The 20,470-nt window shown below is 40.7% G+C and overlaps 2 protein-coding genes across 2 annotated transcripts in view; one reads left to right on the plus strand and one right to left on the minus strand.

Moving 5' to 3' along the window:
• LOC108078030 (uncharacterized) overlaps positions 1–20,470 on the plus strand; it is a 291,179-nt gene that overhangs the window by 47,162 nt on the left and 223,547 nt on the right. The window lies entirely within an intron of this gene.
• On the minus strand, positions 6,068–7,940 carry LOC108077940 (Ionotropic receptor 56a). Its single transcript, XM_017171478.1, has 2 exons — positions 7,269–7,940; positions 6,068–7,204 (listed from the first exon to the last, which is right to left on the minus strand). Exons 1-2 carry the CDS (start codon positions 7,938–7,940, stop codon positions 6,068–6,070), a joined length of 1,809 nt encoding a protein of 602 aa, XP_017026967.1.

Here is a 20,470-nt window from a genome sequence, read left to right on the forward strand (position 1 = left end):
TTTGATAGTTATTTTTTTTTGCAACGATAACAATTTTTATACAACCCTTTGGCAGATCTCGGTGTACAAATGAGCTTGAATCAATCGATAACTTTCGATATAATGTTAAAACCATTCGATAAAACGAATTTTCAGTCTTTAGAAATGATTAACTATAAAAAAATATATATAGCTAAAATGTAAATGAAATAATCAAATATACATATATATATACAAAATGGTACAAATCCATTTTGTTGAAAAAGAAATATTATATAATTATTTATCTTAGGGTATCACCGCTTCCTTGGTTGTCCCAAACTTTCCTCCATCCAACTCCTTTGGCCAGCGGAATGCAGTTTGCCAATGGAAGTGGGTAAAATTAGCGGGAACGAGGGCGTTCCTCGAACTTTTCGTCGCTGTCAATGGCTTTTGTCTCGTGGCGCGCTAAAACTTTTCTAATTAAGTGGCAACGCCGGGCGGCACGAATACGAAAGGGGGACAACCAGGGATCAGGGGGCGTGGCCGGGGGTTCTGGCCACTTGTCCAGTTGGCCTACGAGAGCGGTCGCATTACAATAAACTGTTATGGGTGGACTTTTAATGACCAGCTGGCTGTCGCTTGCGCTCCTGCTGCTTTTCCTTGGCTTTTCTCTGTTGCATTTTCCTCGAAGGGCGAGGGGGCGTGTTAATGGTTATCGCTGTTGTTGTTGCGGTTGGCCAGCATTAGTTACAAAATGTCGTTAGCCAAATTATTTGCCATGTTGGCGGAAAAATTTTTATGGTTTTTATCAGAGGAATGAATGCCGGGGATTTGGGGGGCATTTCCAGAGAAGAGAGAGCCTTGCACGACTAATTGCAGTTGAAATTTTGTTTTATGCGCACGCGGCACATTAAGTTTTATACGTTTGTATGTTCTCCTTGTTGTTGGCCAGCGGGAAATTTAACTAGCAAACTGTTAAGCCTGATAATTAACTTGAGCCCAGTTACGGTCAACGGAAATATGACATTAGGAAAGTGCTCGAAAAGTGGGCGAAATCTTATCACCATAATTTTTATGATGCATTAAAATGCTTTTAAGGACTGAAATCTGGCTGGGGCTTTTAAGAGCTTTTCTGCAGTGATTAAAAATATTATTTTATTTGGTTTCTGTTGATGGATTTTCATTAATTAATTGATTGGTATTAGGGGTGTTAAGGAAATATAAAGATTTATGTATGTATGCATGTGTGTTCTATTCAGTTATCCAGTCTTCAAAGAAATAACCTTAAAAACAGGAAAAAACTAAAGTTATAGATCGCCAAAATAAGTTAAGTTAAATTAATAATCTACGGATAAACTAAAGAAATATTATAATTTAATTTTAATTTATAACCAAATTTAATCTTCCGGGAATTTCTTATAAATTTCCTGAAAATTTCGGCAGCTAAAAAAAGGTGGTCCCATACATTATTCGATATTTTCAGCCATTTAGAATTGTTCGATTTGACATTTGGACTTTTCAAATAGGCAACGACAAGAAAACAAGGAAACAAAGGACATCAAGTAGCATGGTAAGCTCGGAAAACGGGACGCAGTGATCGAGGCTTTAAAGAAGCAATAAAAGAGATTACAGATGTTGCAGAAAGATCAGGTTTAGCAGCGGAAGATGACGGTGTATCACAGGATCGTTGTGCAGTATTATCTTTTTATCCTTTAGGATCTTTCTAAAGATGTTTCGTTATGCACAATATCTTCAAAATCATTCTATGCTATATTACCTTCTCCCGTTTGTTAATACAGAGAAGCCCGAATCCATTAATATTTCATTTCTATATTTCATAAATATTATACCTCATGATATGTAAGACCTTTGCTTTTCACTATAACACTTGACTCTCTCCGATTGTCTATCCAGCATTGGAATCGGTTGGGTTTCGTAAGCCAAAAGCTTTAAATATTTAACCGCTGCTGCATACGGCGGCTCCCGTTGTTGGCCTTTTATTGCCGGCGTTCCTGGCTGGCGGAAAACCGCATGCTGTTGTAGATTAAGCCACAAGACTTTGCCAGAAATTCACTCCAATAACGGCAGCACATGCACATGCAGAAGGAGCTCTATTTATAGTTTGACGTTGGATTTTATTTGCAGTGTTTTTGATTTTTTTGTTGTGTCCCGTACCACGATTAAAGCCAAAAGGTCGGTCTCTGTGTGTGTTGCCTGGAATTTATCTTATTGCATGCCGGGGACTGAAGCTCGAGTTTCCACCGAATTTTCCAACCTTTGTGGGGTTGCCTTTTGTGTTTCGGAGGAGCGAACAAATCGCAACATTACAGCTCCATGCTGTATCGGGTTTTTTATTGATATTTGCGGCATACAATTGTTGCGCTCTTGCCTGGACTTTGAGTTTGTGTAGTACACCTTTTGGCCTTGTTAAACCTCCAGCTCTAAACGCTGTCTATTCGTTGGCCTTTCGACATATTTATGGGTTCAGCTCGAAGTAACTTAATTAAAGCCCGCTCACCTGTCAGGGGATCATCCTTCAAAGGGCTCGTTGAAAACAGTCGAAAAAAAAGTAACAGAGTGCTTTAAGAACTAAAAATAGGTTAATTTAAAAATATAGTATCATCTAAAATTTAATTTTAGTTTATATTTTACTGTAAGAAGTTCTTAAACAGTAAATTCCGGAACACATATTTTTTCCCAGTGCAGAAACAGCAATTTTCAGGCCAGGAAAAACGTGATACCATTCGATTTTTTACCAGCTTAAAAAGTCATTCATCAATTAAATCGGCACATTCATCAAAACAATTTTCTCCCATGTTGATGTCAACATGGCTTCACTGTGGTGACGTCAACAGAGCACGTGTGAGGTGGACTACTGTATGACATATATGCCTCTGTATATATGTATGTGAAATGGGCCTCTGAGTGACTTTTGGCATTTCATTAGTCCGGCGACGGTTTATGAAGGGCCATGAATGTCGAAGGGCTCCGAGGTCAACTGTTCTGAAATTTATTTGATTTCTTGACCAGAATGAATGGAAACCTTGTCAAATGGCGGAAAGCGAGTGAGTGGGTTTCATTGGAACTTATTGAAACTTTAAGTTGCGCAAAGTACGTGATGTAAAGGAGTTCCATTAGCATGCCTCGGATCATTTTTCATTTTGTGTTCCCGACAAAGAAAAACTTGTTTTCCCTGGTTGTTTTTTTTTTTGGTTCTGTATCCTTAAGGACTTCACACTTAATTGCTTTTTCACGCCTCTCGCCACCCGGAAGGAATATTTAATACACCCTGACGTTCCGCCATTGACGGCGGCCACTGACAGCAGCTGTCAGCTCAGTTTGTATTCACGGCGAAGACAGCTTCTCCTCCTTTCAGCCACCCAAAAACGCCTCCACTAACATCCTGCCTGCCCCCGTCTCCGTCACGTCCATGGCCTGCAAATTGCTCATTTCAAGGCTAATTTGTTAGCATATATAGACACGAGCAGAGACAAAAGGTAGTGGCACAGAGAAAAAAATAGTTAATTAATGCTAAGATAACTGAGAAAATGAGTTGCAAAAACATATTAAAGTTAATGCTAAGTAATTAATTATGAAATAATTAAAAACCCTAAATAGTTTGAAGTAAAATAGTTATTCAATAAAACTTTTCTAAGTGTAAACCCCGCAAAGACAGCGCATAACTTGTCCGCCAAGGTGGACCAAAATTTGTCAGGCAACAGATGCATAGCCACCCCCCTGAGCCCCCGTCTTGCACTTAATTACAGCGCAGTGTCAGCTAAATAAATTTATTTACATAATTTTAATTAAACAAGCAAACGGAAACTGTCACCCCGAAAATCAGCCTGTCTGTCAGGGTCAAGCATGCGTCCCCCTGGACTGTCAGTCAGTCACAAGGTGTCGGTGGTGGCAAGAGGATGTCACCAAACTCCAGGCATCCTGAGGCTTCTTTTTTTTGGGGGTGGATCTGTTGCCAATTTTGGTGTGCTTAACGATATAATTAGATTGTTTTGTGGATGGCTCAGTTTTTTTGTGTTGCTCACCGACTGTGATTTTCAATATGCCAGAAAGACAGGTGACTTCCAGGCCCCTTCCCTTTGCCGTCTGATGTTTCCTTTCTATATTTTTTTGTGTGTGTGTTTGTGGAAGTTGCGGTAAATTGGGGTGACAAACCTCATTAATTACAAATGACTTCATTTCTTTTGTTTAGCGAGCATTTGGGGGATTCCCATTCAGCGAGTCTCTGAGGTGTGAAGTGTGTGTGTGTTGTGGGTGAGAGTGTTGTGACAGCTGAAGGGCAGAGGGCAATGGGATACTTTTCCATGGAAATGTTAGCCAATTATCATGTTGATGGGAAGTTTAGTTGGACAAAAGCCTTGGAGGACGAGCAAAAATGCCAGAAGTTTTGGGGAGGCTTGCCGATATTATATCATAGGACTTCAAGGGGTCTTATCATAGATTTCTTAGCCCATTAAAAGCCAAAGTAATTAAATTTAATTAAAAATGAATTAAAGTTTTGGTAGTTCTAATTAAACTGGAATTAAATTGAATTGGCTATCTTAAACCTTTCCCAAAATATCCAAATTAGCTTCCATTTTGTAAACCTTTTTATTAAATTTTGCATTTTTTCATGTCATCGAAATTTTGTAGGTTCTAGCAAATTCCATTTGAAGACTCCTCCCAAAAAGCAACAATTAAATATATACAATATTTGTTTTTCCTAAAAGAGCAAAAGAAGGGCTCTCTCTCTCTTTTTTTGGGAGATGGGGGAAGGCTTTTAGCCAAAGTCCCAAGTTGCTTATAAATTGTTCTATGGCCGCCAAACACATTGCAAAATGTGACAAATATGCATTTGGCAACAATAAATTTTACGACCGCAGTCGCCGCCGAAAATATATTTCACACAGTCTGGAGCTGGAAGCAAACTTTAGAGGCGGAAGGAGGCGGGAGGAGGCGGGAAAGGCGGCGGAAATCCGCCAAGGGAATAACTCCATATCCATATAAATATAAATTAGCATATTTTGCGGCGCCAGTGCGGCGACAACTGCAATTTCTCTCCATGACCAATTGTAATTAAATTGTCGCGAGGCCAGAAAAATTCACACACACGCATGTTACATACGAGTGTGCAGTGCACAAATATAATTGCTAGATTTTATTGCTGCCTTGTTTTTTTGTAATTCAATTTGTCTGATTTATGCCGCCAGCTCAATCACAATTTAAAATGCCAAACGGCCAGCGTTCCGCTGATTTGTCGGCCTTGTTAACGCCAATTTATGGTCGATGCCTGATTATTGCCAATTAGCTGGAATTGTGCTACCTCTGCCTCAGCCCAGCAGCCCAGCAGCCCCTCGGTCCGCCCCCTTTCGCCAATTGCATTCATCCCCAATCGCAGGGCCACCTAGTGCAGGCTTCCACAAAAAAAACAACTAGATTTTGAGTGAGTTATTGCCGAAAAAGCGCACACAAAAGGCGCATGCGCTGCCAAAAACTATCTCGAAGGGGCAAAAAAACAACCAAATTCCTTGAGCAGTTTTCAAGAATTTTACTCAAGAGTACCTACTCAATTGTGAGTGGAAATAGTTAGATTTATTTTAGGAAATTCTAGTTTTCCCCCTTTCTATCATGTTATTAGCCTAAAATTAAAAGGCAAGTGTCAAGGCAGCATCAAGAGTTGCAGAGGCTAATCAGATCTTTTCTACAATTGATTCGATTTTGGCCATATTTCATTGCTACTTTGATAATTCTAAAGAGAAACTCTACTTTAAGCAGGCTGTCATTCCAAGAAATCAGCAATCACCACTTTTGAAGCAATCCTTCTTTGACCACGAAGGCTGCCAATCGAGAAGAAGAAAACTATCATAATTTTAAGAGGTTACTTTTTTTTGCCACTTATACTCTTGTATGATTTCAGTCAGAAGTTTCGTAGCCCAACAACAGACGATCTAATTTAGATCATTGCCTTTGTTCCAGTGTTTTAAGAAGACATTTTAAGGGTGCAATAAAAGCGCAAGAGGTGCAAGATTTATTAAAAACTTTCGTTGCTTATACACACATAATATTTAAAAAACACATATTTAAATTTCTTTTAACGTGATAAATAATCTTAGCCACGATATCTCTTATATAGGAGCTCAATTATAAAGACTAAAGTGCTTAAAAGCATACCGGCCATGAATAATGTTATAAAAATTGAGTAAAAGGATATGGTCAACGGTTTCCACTCGTTATTCTTATCTGTGGGCAATTTTGTAATGCCATAAACTTCCCGAAACTTTTGGAAACCCATCCTAATCCATTTCTGCTCCAGTCCCGACTCGAAAATCCTGTCAAAGTAATCTTTAAAAATGAACCTCATGGGCGACCTTGGGGAGATGGGTAATCGCAGGAGGCGGATATCAGAGCAGAGCTTTGGTCCAGCAATAGCGAGTCTTTTGGTCTTTAGACGCTCCTGATACAACCGAAGTCCCCGCCAGTTGGGCGTTCGAACCACATTGACAACGCTGTCGTTAAGGTTTTGTAAGTTTTTAAAGACCGTATGGTCGTCCACTAAATCTACTAGATCCGCCAATGAGCTGGGCATGCGATTGTCCCTAAAGGCCTGCAGTATTGTGGGGTCTTCTGTGATGATCCGTAGGCCACTGGCTCGCATCGATTCCACATCCGTGATCGGCGGATAATAAAGTCCCGCCGTTAAGACGCTGCTCAGTATAGATCCACAAACGCTGATGAAGATCATCAGGAACAGAAGGGAATATACCTCTATTATCTTGTCAGCCAGAGGCAATCGTTCCAGTTGACCTTCGGGCAGGGGTATTCCTAGGTGAAAACGCAAGGTGCTGAAGAACGCGTCCAGCAGCGACCGACGACGGTGAGCAATGTACTTAATTACAAATACCAAAAGGGCTACAGGCAACATGAGCAGGTGCACACTGGGACTAACCACCCTGTCGAAATATCTGCTCGACGGAATCTTCCGGCGGTGTGGCACCAAGAGGCAAATTTGGGTATCCGACACCACCGGACTGAAGGGGAGGCTGTCGTTGATCACCAGATTGGCCACCATGTCCACATTCTGGTCCGCCTGAAATATGTCATAGTTCGAGTTTTGCTTTTCACCGATGGGAAGTATATCCATGGTGGCGTTGATGTAGCGCATGAACTCCACCATCATGAGGCCAATGGGTCCGGACAGACTGATGTTTCCGCCGCCAATCACATCCGCTTGTTCCGTTGAGTTGTACTGTGACACACGAATTGTTGTTATATTTATAATCGAGCTTATCGACTTCTATACCAAAACTTACCCAAAAAATAGAAGGCAGATCGTTGGCAACTTGAACGGAAAATCTATAGCCCTCATTTCGCACCATACTATTCAAACTTCTTCCTTTCCTAACCCTTGTCACTGTTACATTTTTTAAATAATAATATGTCCAAGTCTCGAATTCGGACTCGCTTTGGAAAAGAAGCAGCACATGATCGATACTGGTCTCAAAACACCAGGAAAAGAACTTCCGCATCTCTTCCATCGTCAAAAACCGTTTGTTGTTGCCTTGCGGAACGTAAAGGAAGCTGTAGAAATGACTACCACTGGAGAGTTCCGTGTCGTTGAGGACAGCCAGAATCGGATCATCAAAGCCACTAAATAGGACGATCACCAAATTTTTACCCTTTTCATAACGACGATTGAGAGGTCCTTTGCCTGAGGCAACTGAATAGATCGGCACCGCGAAATGTTCCATTAGACGTTGCTCGAGTGAAGGCCTGAGATAGACATTTCCCGTATAGGGGATAAAACTGTAGAATCCCAGTTCATCGTTGAGTCGATCCATAATCCGAAAAAAGGAATTTATGTCGTTCTCCAGCTGCTCATTTTCCTCTGCGATTTCAAGAGGAATCTGTAGCTGACTACTGGCCAGGATTGGGCAACTAATAAGGATGAGCAGCAAAGTTGATAGGTAAAAAAGTCTCTCCATGGCTGCTGATTCTCTGCGACTGTAACTTGGCATTTGCATTCTTTACTTTATAGAAGGGAATCCTCAAAGTCCTTGTTTGCTTTGTTATTAAAGGACATTACTTTTAACAATGCTACTGGGGTCCGATTTCGAGCTGCTAATAAAAAACGCTTCAAGTGCGGGATTTATTTGAAATATTCTTTATTTAGAGCTTCAAAACTGTTATTGCGATGACGATTGTTATTTTTATATAGTACCTACACTGATAGGAAATTCAGGGACTTTAAGTTATGGGTTTTGAATCCAAAACTTAGAGACTAGTTTGCATAGAAAATGTCTAAAGTCAAAGTTCATTAAGTAATGTTTTAAAAGACAAACAAATTTATAAGGCTATAAAGGCTAAAAATTATTGCTTCATTTCCCAAAAGATTCACCAGCTTCTTAATATTTAATGGATTTCCTGTAGTTCCTGTTCAAGCACAACTTACTCTGCTATAACGAAATTGTTAGGGCGCCACGTGCAATAAAATAAAAAGCAAAACGCAATTAAAACTATTTCAGACGACGCCGTCTCCGCCGCATTTGAGACACATGCAGTGCGCAAATGTTTTGCGTAATTGCAGTTTGGGGCTCATTAAAGACCGGAGCCAGTTTAGCTGACTCTCCTCCTTGGGGGTTTCCTTTGCTTTTCCAGCCGGACACAGCTGGCGTGCGAAAAGTGCCAAGCGGACTTAACAATGCGTTACATTATTGTCCTCCCGCGCGTCGAGTCCGAGAAAAACATTAAAAATCCATTGCACAAAGCTAGACAAATAGACGCGCACAATCGTTGGCCAGGGAGAAGGTGGGGGAGCATTTCCGCCAGACAGACAGATCGGCCGTATATATATGTACACCCATGCATACCCATAGTCCTCCTGCAGTCGTACATCAGGCCCTCCTCTGGTCCTCCGGGTGGGTTGCTTAATTAATAAATTGATTGGATTGTTTTCACAGCACGCGGTTCGGTTGCCACGGTTATTTCATTTCCCAGAACAGCCGGGTTGCTCGGTTTAATCGCATTTTCTTGTACATTTCTTTTATGCGTACTCCTTGGGCATTTGTTTAGTTTTTTCCTTGATTTTCTAGCAAGTCACTTGAGCTTTTTGAAGGAAAGGTTAATTTATTCAAAAGGTTTATACATATTTACTAGATTTATTTTTTGTAGGTAATGTTTAAGTATTGTTTGAATAAATAAATACATTTAAAAGGAGAAATATAAATCGTTTAATTTATAAATTTATAAAAGGAAAGCCTATTCTTAAATTTATTCAATTTGCAACCAAATATAAGGCTAAGTGATGGTATATTTTTGAACTTGCTCACATACATAGATGATATGATATGATTTTAACAAATTTTTAATGAAGCTTTAACGAACAGAAACATAACAAAAATATATATTGATAATTCATTATTATTATTATTATTCTAAACTAGAATTAACTTAACTTACAGACATCACCATTAACTCACATTTCTTTGTCCTCTCGAGAAAGTCCTTCCTTTCAGTGAGCATCTGGTTAACAAATTAATGAAATTTATTAACCGAATAAACACTTTTAGAGTGCTTTCATCTCTATTCTTTTGAGATGAACATGCAGACGAACCCCTGAGCTGCCCTCTGACCCGGTTGCCCCCTTCCTTGCAACCGTTGGGCACCCCTTTTGCTGGTATGCCGTTAACTGCTATTAAGCTAGCCACAAGTTGCTACGCGACAAGCCAACACAGACACGGACACACATGGGAGTCGCCTGCCTCCTGCCTTGTTATTATGGCCAACAATTCAACAGTTATCCTTTGGCTTTCCCCTTTTTCCCCGCTTTTACGAGCGCCACTTGAACCCGTTTATTTTGCATGTGTGTTTGCCGGTCTCCTTTTTTGTTTGCTTGTTTTTCTTGGTCGGTGGCAAACACATTTCACATGTCGCCATCGCCGTTCTGCGCACTCATTTCCGTTTCCTGTTTTGTGGCCAAAACTTCAGAGCCACAAAAAAGGTTTGTCCCGACTCCGGCACTCGGAACTCCGACCCCCTTTTGACCGTTTTTAGTACAATTTTCATTTGTACGCCACGGCCTCGTAAATCATGCGCTGACACGGCTAGCAAAATTGTCGCTGCAGTTCATAATAAAAAGATAAGAAAGAGTCTCCCCCCTGAAAGGACTCGGCAAAAACATGGAGAAATTCTACAGCATTGGAATTTTCAGCGCAGAAATGTCTGAAGAAAGGGTAGGGGATTGGTGGGAATCGCGAAATAAAATTAATAAACTCAAGTGAAGACAACTGGCCAGATGGAGAATTATGTGGGGAATTCCCTAAGTAATAGAGTTCTGGATTGGTTATATAATTAGATTTTATATATTATTTATTTAGCTCTTATCGCAAGTTCATGTTCCAACTACTTTCTCCCACATTCAAGAGCCTTATTGTGAAAGAAATGCAAAATACTCCTCGTTAAGCCATCTCATTTACCTACTCCCGATTCATTCCCATTTCCCTTACGCTGGCAGGACTTTATGCAACGCAGCTTAGCTTTAGCTTTAATTATGCATTGCCACATGAGGCGGCATGTTGAGCTTGCCCCCAGACACTGGCTTTATCCTGTTGCCGGCGGAACCGCTGGTGCGAAGTCCGCACTAATTAATCCCTTTACGACTGAAACCTATCAAAACACAAGCTTAACTTTTCCAATAAAAATAACGACGACACCGCCGCAAAAACACAAAAAATAGAAACGAAAAAAATACCGACGAGATGCGACCGGGAAAACCGCAAAAAGCAGAAAGCACAAGGAATCTGCTAACTTCCTATGACCAGGAGTTAGCTTTACACTGTGAAAAAACGAATACAGACTAAACAAAAGTCCCTGCTGGCTTAAGTCTTATGAAGTTTATGTAAAACAATCAAAGAATATTAAATGTTAAATTTTTTTTTCCTCAAACAAATATTTTATTTTTCTTTTTTATAATTCTTTTATAGTTTTTCCCAAAGTGTATTTGACACTGAGATGCCGAAAGAGCAGACTGGGGCTCCCACCAGCAGCGACATCAGCGACTACAAGTCCCCGTCCTTGTGTCCTTGGGTCCTTTCCTGGCTCAAAATGCAGCAAAAGTTGGCGCACTAATTACCAAGGATTAGTTTCATATTTGTTTGTCAACAGCGGCCAAAGCGGAGTCCTTGCGGATGGAGCGGGTGAAGCCCCCTGCAACTCGAGCAGCTGCTTGTGGCTAAGACCGGGCAACCGGAGAGACCGAGCGAGTGTCCTCCTGTCCTCCGACAAGTTGGCAAGATTATTTATGAGCTCAGCTTTGGCCAAGCGGCGAAAAGGAAATCATGGCAAGAGTTGGGGGCCAACGGCGTTTAGCTGCCTTGGTATTCATAATGAAATTAAGTCGATTGAATGCCCTGATTATATTCATACCATATACATACCTCTGAGTTGGTCAAAAGACCCTTCGGCGGTGGTCAGTGGCAGTGCGTAAATCCGTTGCGCGGGCAAAGCTAAATAATTCAAAAAGCGAAAAAATTAAGTGCAGTAAAGTGTAGGTGAAGTGTGAATACACTGCCAAAGAATACGTAGACTTCAAGGATGCCTTCACTTGGTGTTTAATTACCAGGCTATATTATCGATTAGGCAGGATCTTTCCCTGAAATCGAACTCTACTTTAAGACCCTCAACCAGACACATAAACTATATATATTTTCGATGTGGTCCCTGGCATCATAACAAACACATAGTACCTCTGGCATGTTTATTATTCAGGGAAAACGTATTACCCCGACCCTCCTTCGCACATATAATCAGATTGCAGAATGCAGAGGGCAACCCTTGACCAACCAGGCAAGGAGTTGGGAAAAGGATAAGAGCCCAGGACCAACCACCCTCGAATCGCATGTCTCTAATGTGATTGACCCTTACGCCTCGTTGCTGGCATAATACTTGTGTTATCCCCGGCTGGCAGGGAAGTGCAGGACCAGAACAAGGGCCACGGCCAGGAGCAGGACCAGGACCACGACCAGGACCAGGACCAGGACCAGGACCTTGCCTTTGCTCCCATGTTGGTCATCGTGGGCTTCAATAAATTATCACGCCATATAAAGCAATTAATTCCACAGCTACAGCTACTCCCGCCGACTGCTGCTGCTCCTGCCTCCCGTCCACTTCCTGCAGCTCAAGGGTTGTTTGTGTAAAGTTTTTCCATATTATTTGCTTACAGCTGGCTTCCCTTTTCCACTTTTTCCCGCTTTATTTTCGGCCGGGATAAATAAGCTTTTAATGGGGTTTAGCTCTTGTTTGTGCTAATTGATATTTCCTGCGCCAACGTCACTTTCTTCATAATTCGATTTTCAATGTAGTGCAAATTTTTCAATTATTTCTATAGCACTTTTTAGTGTTCGCCTGCTCTCCGCCCCTTTATGGCCCTGCAAAGTGGCTTGCAAATTACTTTCGCCTTCAGTTTTGTCGCCGGAAAGGAGGAGGACTTACAGTGGGGTTATGGCTCCTGGTTATGGGTCCTGTCATGCAAGTGGTCAGCTTGTAAGTTTGATTGGCTTTTCCTTGCGGTTGTCTGACCGATCTCGATGGCACTGCAGCGTAACAATGTTTTGGCTGGAAATTAAGTTTTGTGCTCCAGTTTGCAGGAACATATTCCATTTTTTTGCTGCTGCAGTTGCAGGATGTAGTGAAAGTGTTTTCTTGGTTTGGGAAACATGTAGCAAGGTTTTTTCTTTTACTTGATTAAAAAGGATAGTTTTTGGGTTACAAAACTAGTTTCTCCTTGGAATTTTTACGTAAAACCGAACATTTTTGTGTCATTTTTGAACCACAACACCTGAAGACCCCCTTCAAAACCCAATTACCCAGCCTATGTGTATACTTTCCCGGTCCCCCGGCGACCCAGTTAGGTTATTTTATGCTCCATTGACACAAGTTCACTGCCATTTGTCGCTGGCCAGTGCAAAGCCATCAATTTCCCAGACAACAAGGCTAGAGGGCTGCGCCTTTGTTTAAATTTTGGCAAGACATAATAATTTTCCTACGCAACGCCGTCCCACCATTATTATTATTATTATTTGGCCTGGCAAAATAAAGGCGTGTGCCGGCTCTTTCCTCGGAGAAATGGTTGGGAAACAAAAAACCGACTGACTCGGCCCCATAAATTATGCTGACAAAATGCATTGCCCACGCCCCATAATTAGTGCGTTAATAAAGACAAGAGCCCAAGTTGGCGGCGAATGGATAGACAATAGAATCGGATAGTTTTATTTATGTGATTTGCCGTCGCTGCAGCGGAGGCGATCCAATAAAATAGCCCAAACCGGCTAACGGCTTTGGCTTGTTGTCGCAAACAACGCCATAATAATGTAATGAAATTTATGATGCGCATTTAATGTACTACTCCTCGCCCAGGACTGCGCGACAATAAACGCCAGACTTGCCGGCCGATAGGACGACAAGAACTTGGACTTGCACTGGGCTGCTGGAATGCGAATAGAACTGGAACCATAACTGGGAATACATTACGAAAAAAGTCCATGAATATTCATATCTATATATTGTGAGCTCTTAAAAAAACAAAGGTTCTAGCATTTTTTACTGAAATTGCTATAAATTTAAAATTAAATAAAAAATATTTATAAAAGAATGCAATGAAAAATTGATGGATAAAGTTTGACTTACAAAAATCGATGAGGTTCTAAAGCCGCTTGTTTTGGTTCCTGAAACATTTTATAGCATACTTTTAGACACTCTTTTAAGGGATTTTAAAACGCAGAATATCTTAATGTTTGTTTTTTTATAGTAAGGTAGCATACCTTTGATTTGCTTTGTAATCGTTTAGATTTCTATGTCATATCTGCACCATCTCCATAAAAATTAACTATTAATAAAATGAATAACCGTAGCTAAGAAATGGATTATTAAATAAATTCTAAAATCAGGTTTTTAAAATCTGAGAAAGATTTGATGGATTTTAATTTTGGTATGGTAACATAGGATATCCTTAAAAAAATTATGCTTTAATATGTAAACTTTAACTTTATTCAATACGTTGGAGCTCTCTAAGGTAGTTTCCCACGGTTCTTTCTATAAGTCCTCTCTCTAGGTAGTCTCTTCAAGTTCTGATTGCACCTCAACGATCATGCACGGTCGATAACAATATCGATTGCCCAGTTTCTGATCGATATTTACTTACAAAAGTTTCTTAGAGTTACCTTAAGCTTAACTTATTTTATATTATCTACACTATTTACAACAAAAACAATATTATGCTAAATTAACAAGTTTAGGTTAAAATATATATTTTTTTAATTTGTTGCTATAAATTAATCCCAGTGTAGGACTGCCTTTGAAGCTCCGTTCGAACAAAGCCAACACTTAACTGATTTCAAAATTATATTGCAGCGCGTGTGAGTGGATTGCTGTGTATATGTATAATATGGCATATAATTTTATTGCTTATTGTTCGCACTGGTCAAGACACCGCTCCCACCCTCCCGCGAATTGCACCACCACCCCCCGTAGACCCACCAATCCGCTGTAATTTGTGCGTTTGTGCGTGATGAGAGGCGGAGAGTCGGACTGCGAAGCGAGACGACAGGGTAAATATTTGTCCTGGCCAAACGTTAGTTGCGGCAATCTAGACACATATCTGTGTATACAATGGGTCCGCGACCCATTCGTCCCTTGTTTGTTTAGTTTTCATAGAGTTTTATTGTCTCAGCGCAATGCATTTATTGGAAAAGCGATGGGAGAAATTGATTGCTGCACAGTGTCAAGGTTATGGGTTTGAGGGGTTGGTATTATACAGTAACTTTTAATGTATACATCTCGGTTTAGCAATAAATATTTATGATTTCGTTGATTTTATGAAAGATATTAAAAAAAAAACTTATTTCAGATTAAAATCTTCTTTGTTGAAATGTTTTTGCTTAAGCAATTTACCAGTTACTTTTTGTTTATTAAACATAAAACACCTTTTAAGGCTGTTTCCCTTTATAAAAGTCCTTTTAGGTTGATTAAGTAATTAGAAAACCACCTTTTAACTGGCAAAACAGTTTCGAAATCACACCGAATGTCCTATTTAATGACTTGCCTAATTTTACGCAACGACTTCCAGCCTTGGCCCCGATATAGCAGCTATCAAATAAATCGCTGTCAACAATTCGTCCCATGACTCATCTTTATACCCTCAAACCCTCTGCTTATGACAACATCAAGAAGCCCAAGTTCCAAGTCCAAGTCAAAGTCGCCATAAAAAGGCAATCCACGCAAATAGACAAGTTAATTTTGGTAACTAATTTGGCAACAGCTAAAGGCCAACACACGCCTAAATCGTAAAATAAAATCAGATCCGAGAGAGCCGAGCCTCATGGGGGAGCCGGGGTTTTTATGATCCGCCTTCGAGTTCGAGTTCGACTACGAGGAAGTGACTGAGTGACATTGACGTTGGACTGACACGTGATATCAATTCTCGTTGTCGTCCTTGGCGATGATTCAACGGAATCACAAAGGACCCCCTACCGGCTGATGATGAGGTGCAAAAGAGTGGGCCAAAAATACGCGTCAAACCCATTCCTGTTGCTCCTTTTTCTTTTCATTTTCTTGAATTTTTGTGTTCCCCTGCGCACTTCCGCAATAATTTTTATCGCATTTATTTCTCTGCTAGCTGCTTGCTGCTTGCTGCTAGCTGAATTTTTACTGCCGCCTGCCTTTGGCCACATTTCACTCGGAAAGGCGGTGGGTTTTCCTAGGCGCCACTTGAACTATGAAAATTTGTCCCGCCTTGCTGGCGCCGTGTTTATCGATCGCGCATGGAAAACACTTTTGCCATTTGCTTTATCTGCCAGCAAACATTGCCCGGCAGAAGGAAAAATATATACCATACCAAGCCATACCATGCCACATACAGGGGAGGGTAGACAGGACCTCGGACTTGGTTCGTTGGTCTTGGTTTCATTCCCATTTCCATTCAGAGACCCGTCGTCGTTCCCCTCACAATTTCGTTTGGCGCATTTTCGCTTTCCCTCGTCGCGTGGTGCGTTCATAAATATTCCGTTTTTGCCATTGCCTGGCCACGTCCTTCTCTGTGTGTGTCGGTGTGTGTATTTTAAGTGTGTTTCTGTTTTTGCAGCAATTTCAGTTTTTATTCCCGTAATTTATATGCCCCACACTTATTGGGGTAGGTTTGGGTAAACGTTTTCCTGGAAGCCCACAAAAAAGAATCAAGCGGCAGGTCTAAGGCTATCAGAGGTTGCCACTGAGTTGCAATTACCACTTGCAATGTTGCGGCCAACTTTGAAATAGGGCTTGCATTTGCCAGATCATTATCGGGGCATTCTTTGGGATTATTAAGTGATAGGTTGCAGGGAAAGGGGTTTCCCACTTTGTATATACACTGCGCGTCACCAGATTAGCGCCCCCCTTGGTGCTCGCGTTTGAAGTAAAATATTATCAAAACTATTAAAGATTGAACTGTACAATTATTATCCAATATAATTCGATTAATTCTCTAAATAAAAACATATATTAGAACGCAGTTGGTATTTGCATAGAATTGTATTAAATTAAAAACTAAAGAAACAGGTTTATTTGGAAGAAAAAACTGCGTCATCAGATTAGCGCCACCTACATTAACTTAACTTTTTTTGATAAAGTTCTTACAAAATACTATCTTTAACAATTTTATGATTAAGTTGAATCATTTTTAAGGAAATTTAATAATGGGTTGCCCCTCCCTTGTTTACAAGGACTTCACAAACTTGATTGGGGAGAGAGTCATACAAGTTTTTGAAATATTCCAACGTTATTGTTGACCAGGCCTGTTTTATACTGTGAATTAAATCCTCCTTGGTAGCATATTGCTTGCCACCCTCGTACACCTTCCTAGCTAACCATCCTCAGACGTTTTCTATTATGTTCAGATCTGGGGAGTATGGGGGCCACTCCAGGACACTGACATTTTCCTTTTGATTCCATAGTTTTACGGACCGGGCTCTGTGGATTGGGGCTTAGTCGTGCTGAAAATGCTATTTCAGATTTCCAAATAAGTTTTTAAAAACGGGAAATGCTGTTTTTAGAACGCAATTGTAATTTTCCGCGTTCATCTTTGGGGTTAAAAACTGCAGTTCGCAGTTGCCATAATAGGATATGGCTCCCCATACCATTACTCCTCCAACCCGACTATGTAAGCGATCCAGATGATGCTCTTCCTTGCGTAAATAGTGGAAATAATTATATCCGTCAGGACCCCCTAGGTTACATTTTTTTCGTCTGAAAATACGACGTTATGCCTCTCATTGGATCATGTCATATGCGTGTGAGCAAACTTTAGGCGGATTTCTGTTCGCACTTGGTTAAGGGGTGGTTTTTTTTTAGTTTTAGCTTCTTTAAGGGGTCAGCTTTCTTGATCACCTTTAAAAAAGTCGATTTTATTGTCTTAACACAAGTTTTTCTATTATTTTGGCGGTAGAGTCGTGGGAGTTACACGCCTCTCGAAGTATAGCACTGCGATCTGCGGAACTAATAACACTGTTATTACCTCCTTTGTAATTTTTTCCATAGCTTTTCTTATTTTGAAGAAAATTTGCAATGGTTTTGCGATGTCTTCTCGTTTTTTCGATGATTTTGTGAAGAGGAAGTCCACATTCATTGAACACTTCGATTTTCGATTTTTCCTCCGAAGATAAGATTGTTCCTCTGCCCATATTTTATGTCAAATTGAAGAAAAATGTTTAATTTAACAGCAAAAAAAAAATGGTTGCTGTGCTCAGCAAGTTAAGAAAGATGTTTAAATTTATATTTTGGGGGCGCTAATCTGATGACGCAGTTTTTTCTTCCAAATAAACGTGTTTCTTTAGTTTTTAATTTAATATAATTCTATGCAAATACCAACTGCGTTCTAATATATGTTTTTATTTAGAGAATTTATTGAATTATATTGGATAATAATTGTACAGTTCAATCTTTAATAGTTTTGATAATATTTGACTTCAAACGCGAGCACCAGGGGGGGCGCTAATCTGGTGACGCGCAGTGTATATTGTATATGATTTTGGAAATAAATATAAGAAAATTAAGCAGAAAGAAATGGTTAAAAAGACAGAAAATACTGCAAACAATTCGTAAAATAAAAACCCTCCCAAAATATCTTCACTTCTATTAACTTCAGTCTCCCTGTACTTAAACCATTAAATGTCATAATGAAATATTAAAAATTTCTTTAAACTTTGAGCTAACCCCTGGCAAACACCTGGCCAACCCCTTTCTCTCTTACCTAATTCTCCAGCCCACCAGTCATATCCTTGGGACCCACTTCAAGTGACCCTCATAATTTACGAAAACATTTCGTTTTAAAAATTAATTTCAAACATTGCCCCCAGATGGAAATTTATTTTAATTGATGATTTACGTTGCCAGTCACGAGCCGGCGAACCCTTCTCTCTAATGAGGACAGTTGTTGTGGGCAAGTGTTAACATGGAAACCCCACTTAGGAGTAAGGAAGCGCTGCTAATCAAGTGTTAAAGAAGGATACCCGGACAGCTGAGGGACCTCTTTTTGCCTCGTCCTTTTAAATATTTAAGTGGATTTATTCTCACCGGAAGAAGGGTAGCGAGGGAAGAGATTCAGACAGACTTGAAGCACTTCCTTCTCCATTTTAGAAATTTGCATGCAACTTTTTTGCGCTGCAGTTCGTTTTTTGTTGGCCCTTTGCTTTTATTTTTCCACCTGTCGCGTAAAATTTCACACAGCAGCATAAATTTCAGTCCCGACGGCAACCGCAGTTGGGGGGTCGGAGACAGGTGGGAAAACCGCCTGGCCACGCCCACACCTTCAACGGTAGCTCCGGTTACAGGCGCTTTTCCCTGAGGCGACGCGCCGCATTTGACGCCACATAATTCTGCTGTCGGTGGAACTTTCTGTTAGCCGCTTGTTGTTTTCCCCCCCAACCTCCAGCAACCTCCGCCTCCCTTATTTGCGTATTTTTTGGACCAGCCACGCCTCCCCCGCCCCCAGCAGTCGCATTGGTGAAATTTATTTGGCGACAATAACAAAAGTTTTGCATACTTTTGGTCGGTTTCGGCGGCATTTCATTTACGATTTCGTTTTCGTTTTGTTTGCTAATTAAAAGTAAGTGCTCTTGTCCCCTCTCACCTGGCCAATGGCACAGTGGTTTATGGTTTCATAAATAATTAGTTAATTGAAGCATTGATACGAGGATTATAGTTATGAAAAGGTATTAGAGAAAATACAAAGAATAAAAGAGTCAGCAGGGGTCGAAAGCATGGAATTTCTGTAGGCTTAGGCTTTGTTTTAGGTTTTTCTTGTTATCTTAGAACATTTAAATTATTATAATAAATCAAGGACATGTTAGCACCCCGCTTACCACTGTGCAAAAAGGGTATCTTAATCGGCTTAAAAAAGTATTACCTTCTTCGGGTAAATTAATCGCTGAGAATGGGGAAAATTTAAAGAAATATTTTGGAAAACTGCACACGTGTTCGCCGGCGGCTGGAATTCCCTGCACTGCCCTGCCCTGCCCTCCAGCCACGCCCCTTTGGGACGCCATTTTGCACACGAACTTTTGGCCGCAGTTTGACATTTTGCCGCAAGGAAAAAGCGCCGGGGGAAAGGCGGAAAAACTTGAAAATAAAAAGGAGCGAGGCGAACATTTAAAACTTTCGCAGTTTTAAATTGTCGCAGAGGCAAGAACGAATGAAAGGAAAGGCTGCAGTTGACTTTCCCGCTCCCGGGAAACCTCAACTCGATGCGACTGTCAATTGCAAATGTCACACTGGGAAAGCTCTGAGGGAAAAAGCCGGACTGAAAGTGGAGTCGGTCTTTCCGCTCGGCTGTCACTAATTCCCCCAGCTCGATTTGCATTTTTCGGTTACGGTTTGGGTTTTTCTTTTACCGTGTTGCACCCAGCACCCCCGTAACCCGCACCTTAGTGCTTAGTACTTGTTTTTCCTCGTTTTGTGTGTGGCTTTGAGCGAGGCTTTTTCTTTTTGCTGGCCATGTACTGCGGCGGTTTTTCTAAATAAATTGAACATTTGCTAATATCTTGATCAAATGTCGCTGTTATGCCGCTTGATAAATGGAAATTTTCTGTTGTCTGAAGGCTTTTCCGCCTCTTGTTTTTCGGGTCGAGAGTTTTTTAACGCTTGGCTTGATTGAGTGGGCTAGCGGTGGGTCATTCCTGACAAATAAATAGACTGGAAAATTGTTACAAAATTTATAGTTTTCCTAACTAAAAAATCATAACCTTTAAACTTAAATTGTATGTGGAAAAAACTCCCTGGCTCCCTTAAACCGAAACAGATACGTTATATTCCGGCTGCCTTTCCGCAAAAGTTTCGCTTTTTCGGGCAACAATTTTACAAGGCACAACAAACTAATAAGAAAGTACGTGCGAATAATTTTACAAATTAGACGAAGACGCCAGAGACACCAAGGACGAGAGGGCTGGGTAACCGAGGAAGTTGACACCCGCATGGCGGGGCATGTAACTAA

Source organism: Drosophila kikkawai, chromosome 2R (genome assembly GCF_030179895.1).
Source record: "Drosophila kikkawai strain 14028-0561.14 chromosome 2R, DkikHiC1v2, whole genome shotgun sequence".
NCBI lineage: Eukaryota > Metazoa > Arthropoda > Insecta > Diptera > Drosophilidae > Drosophila > Drosophila kikkawai.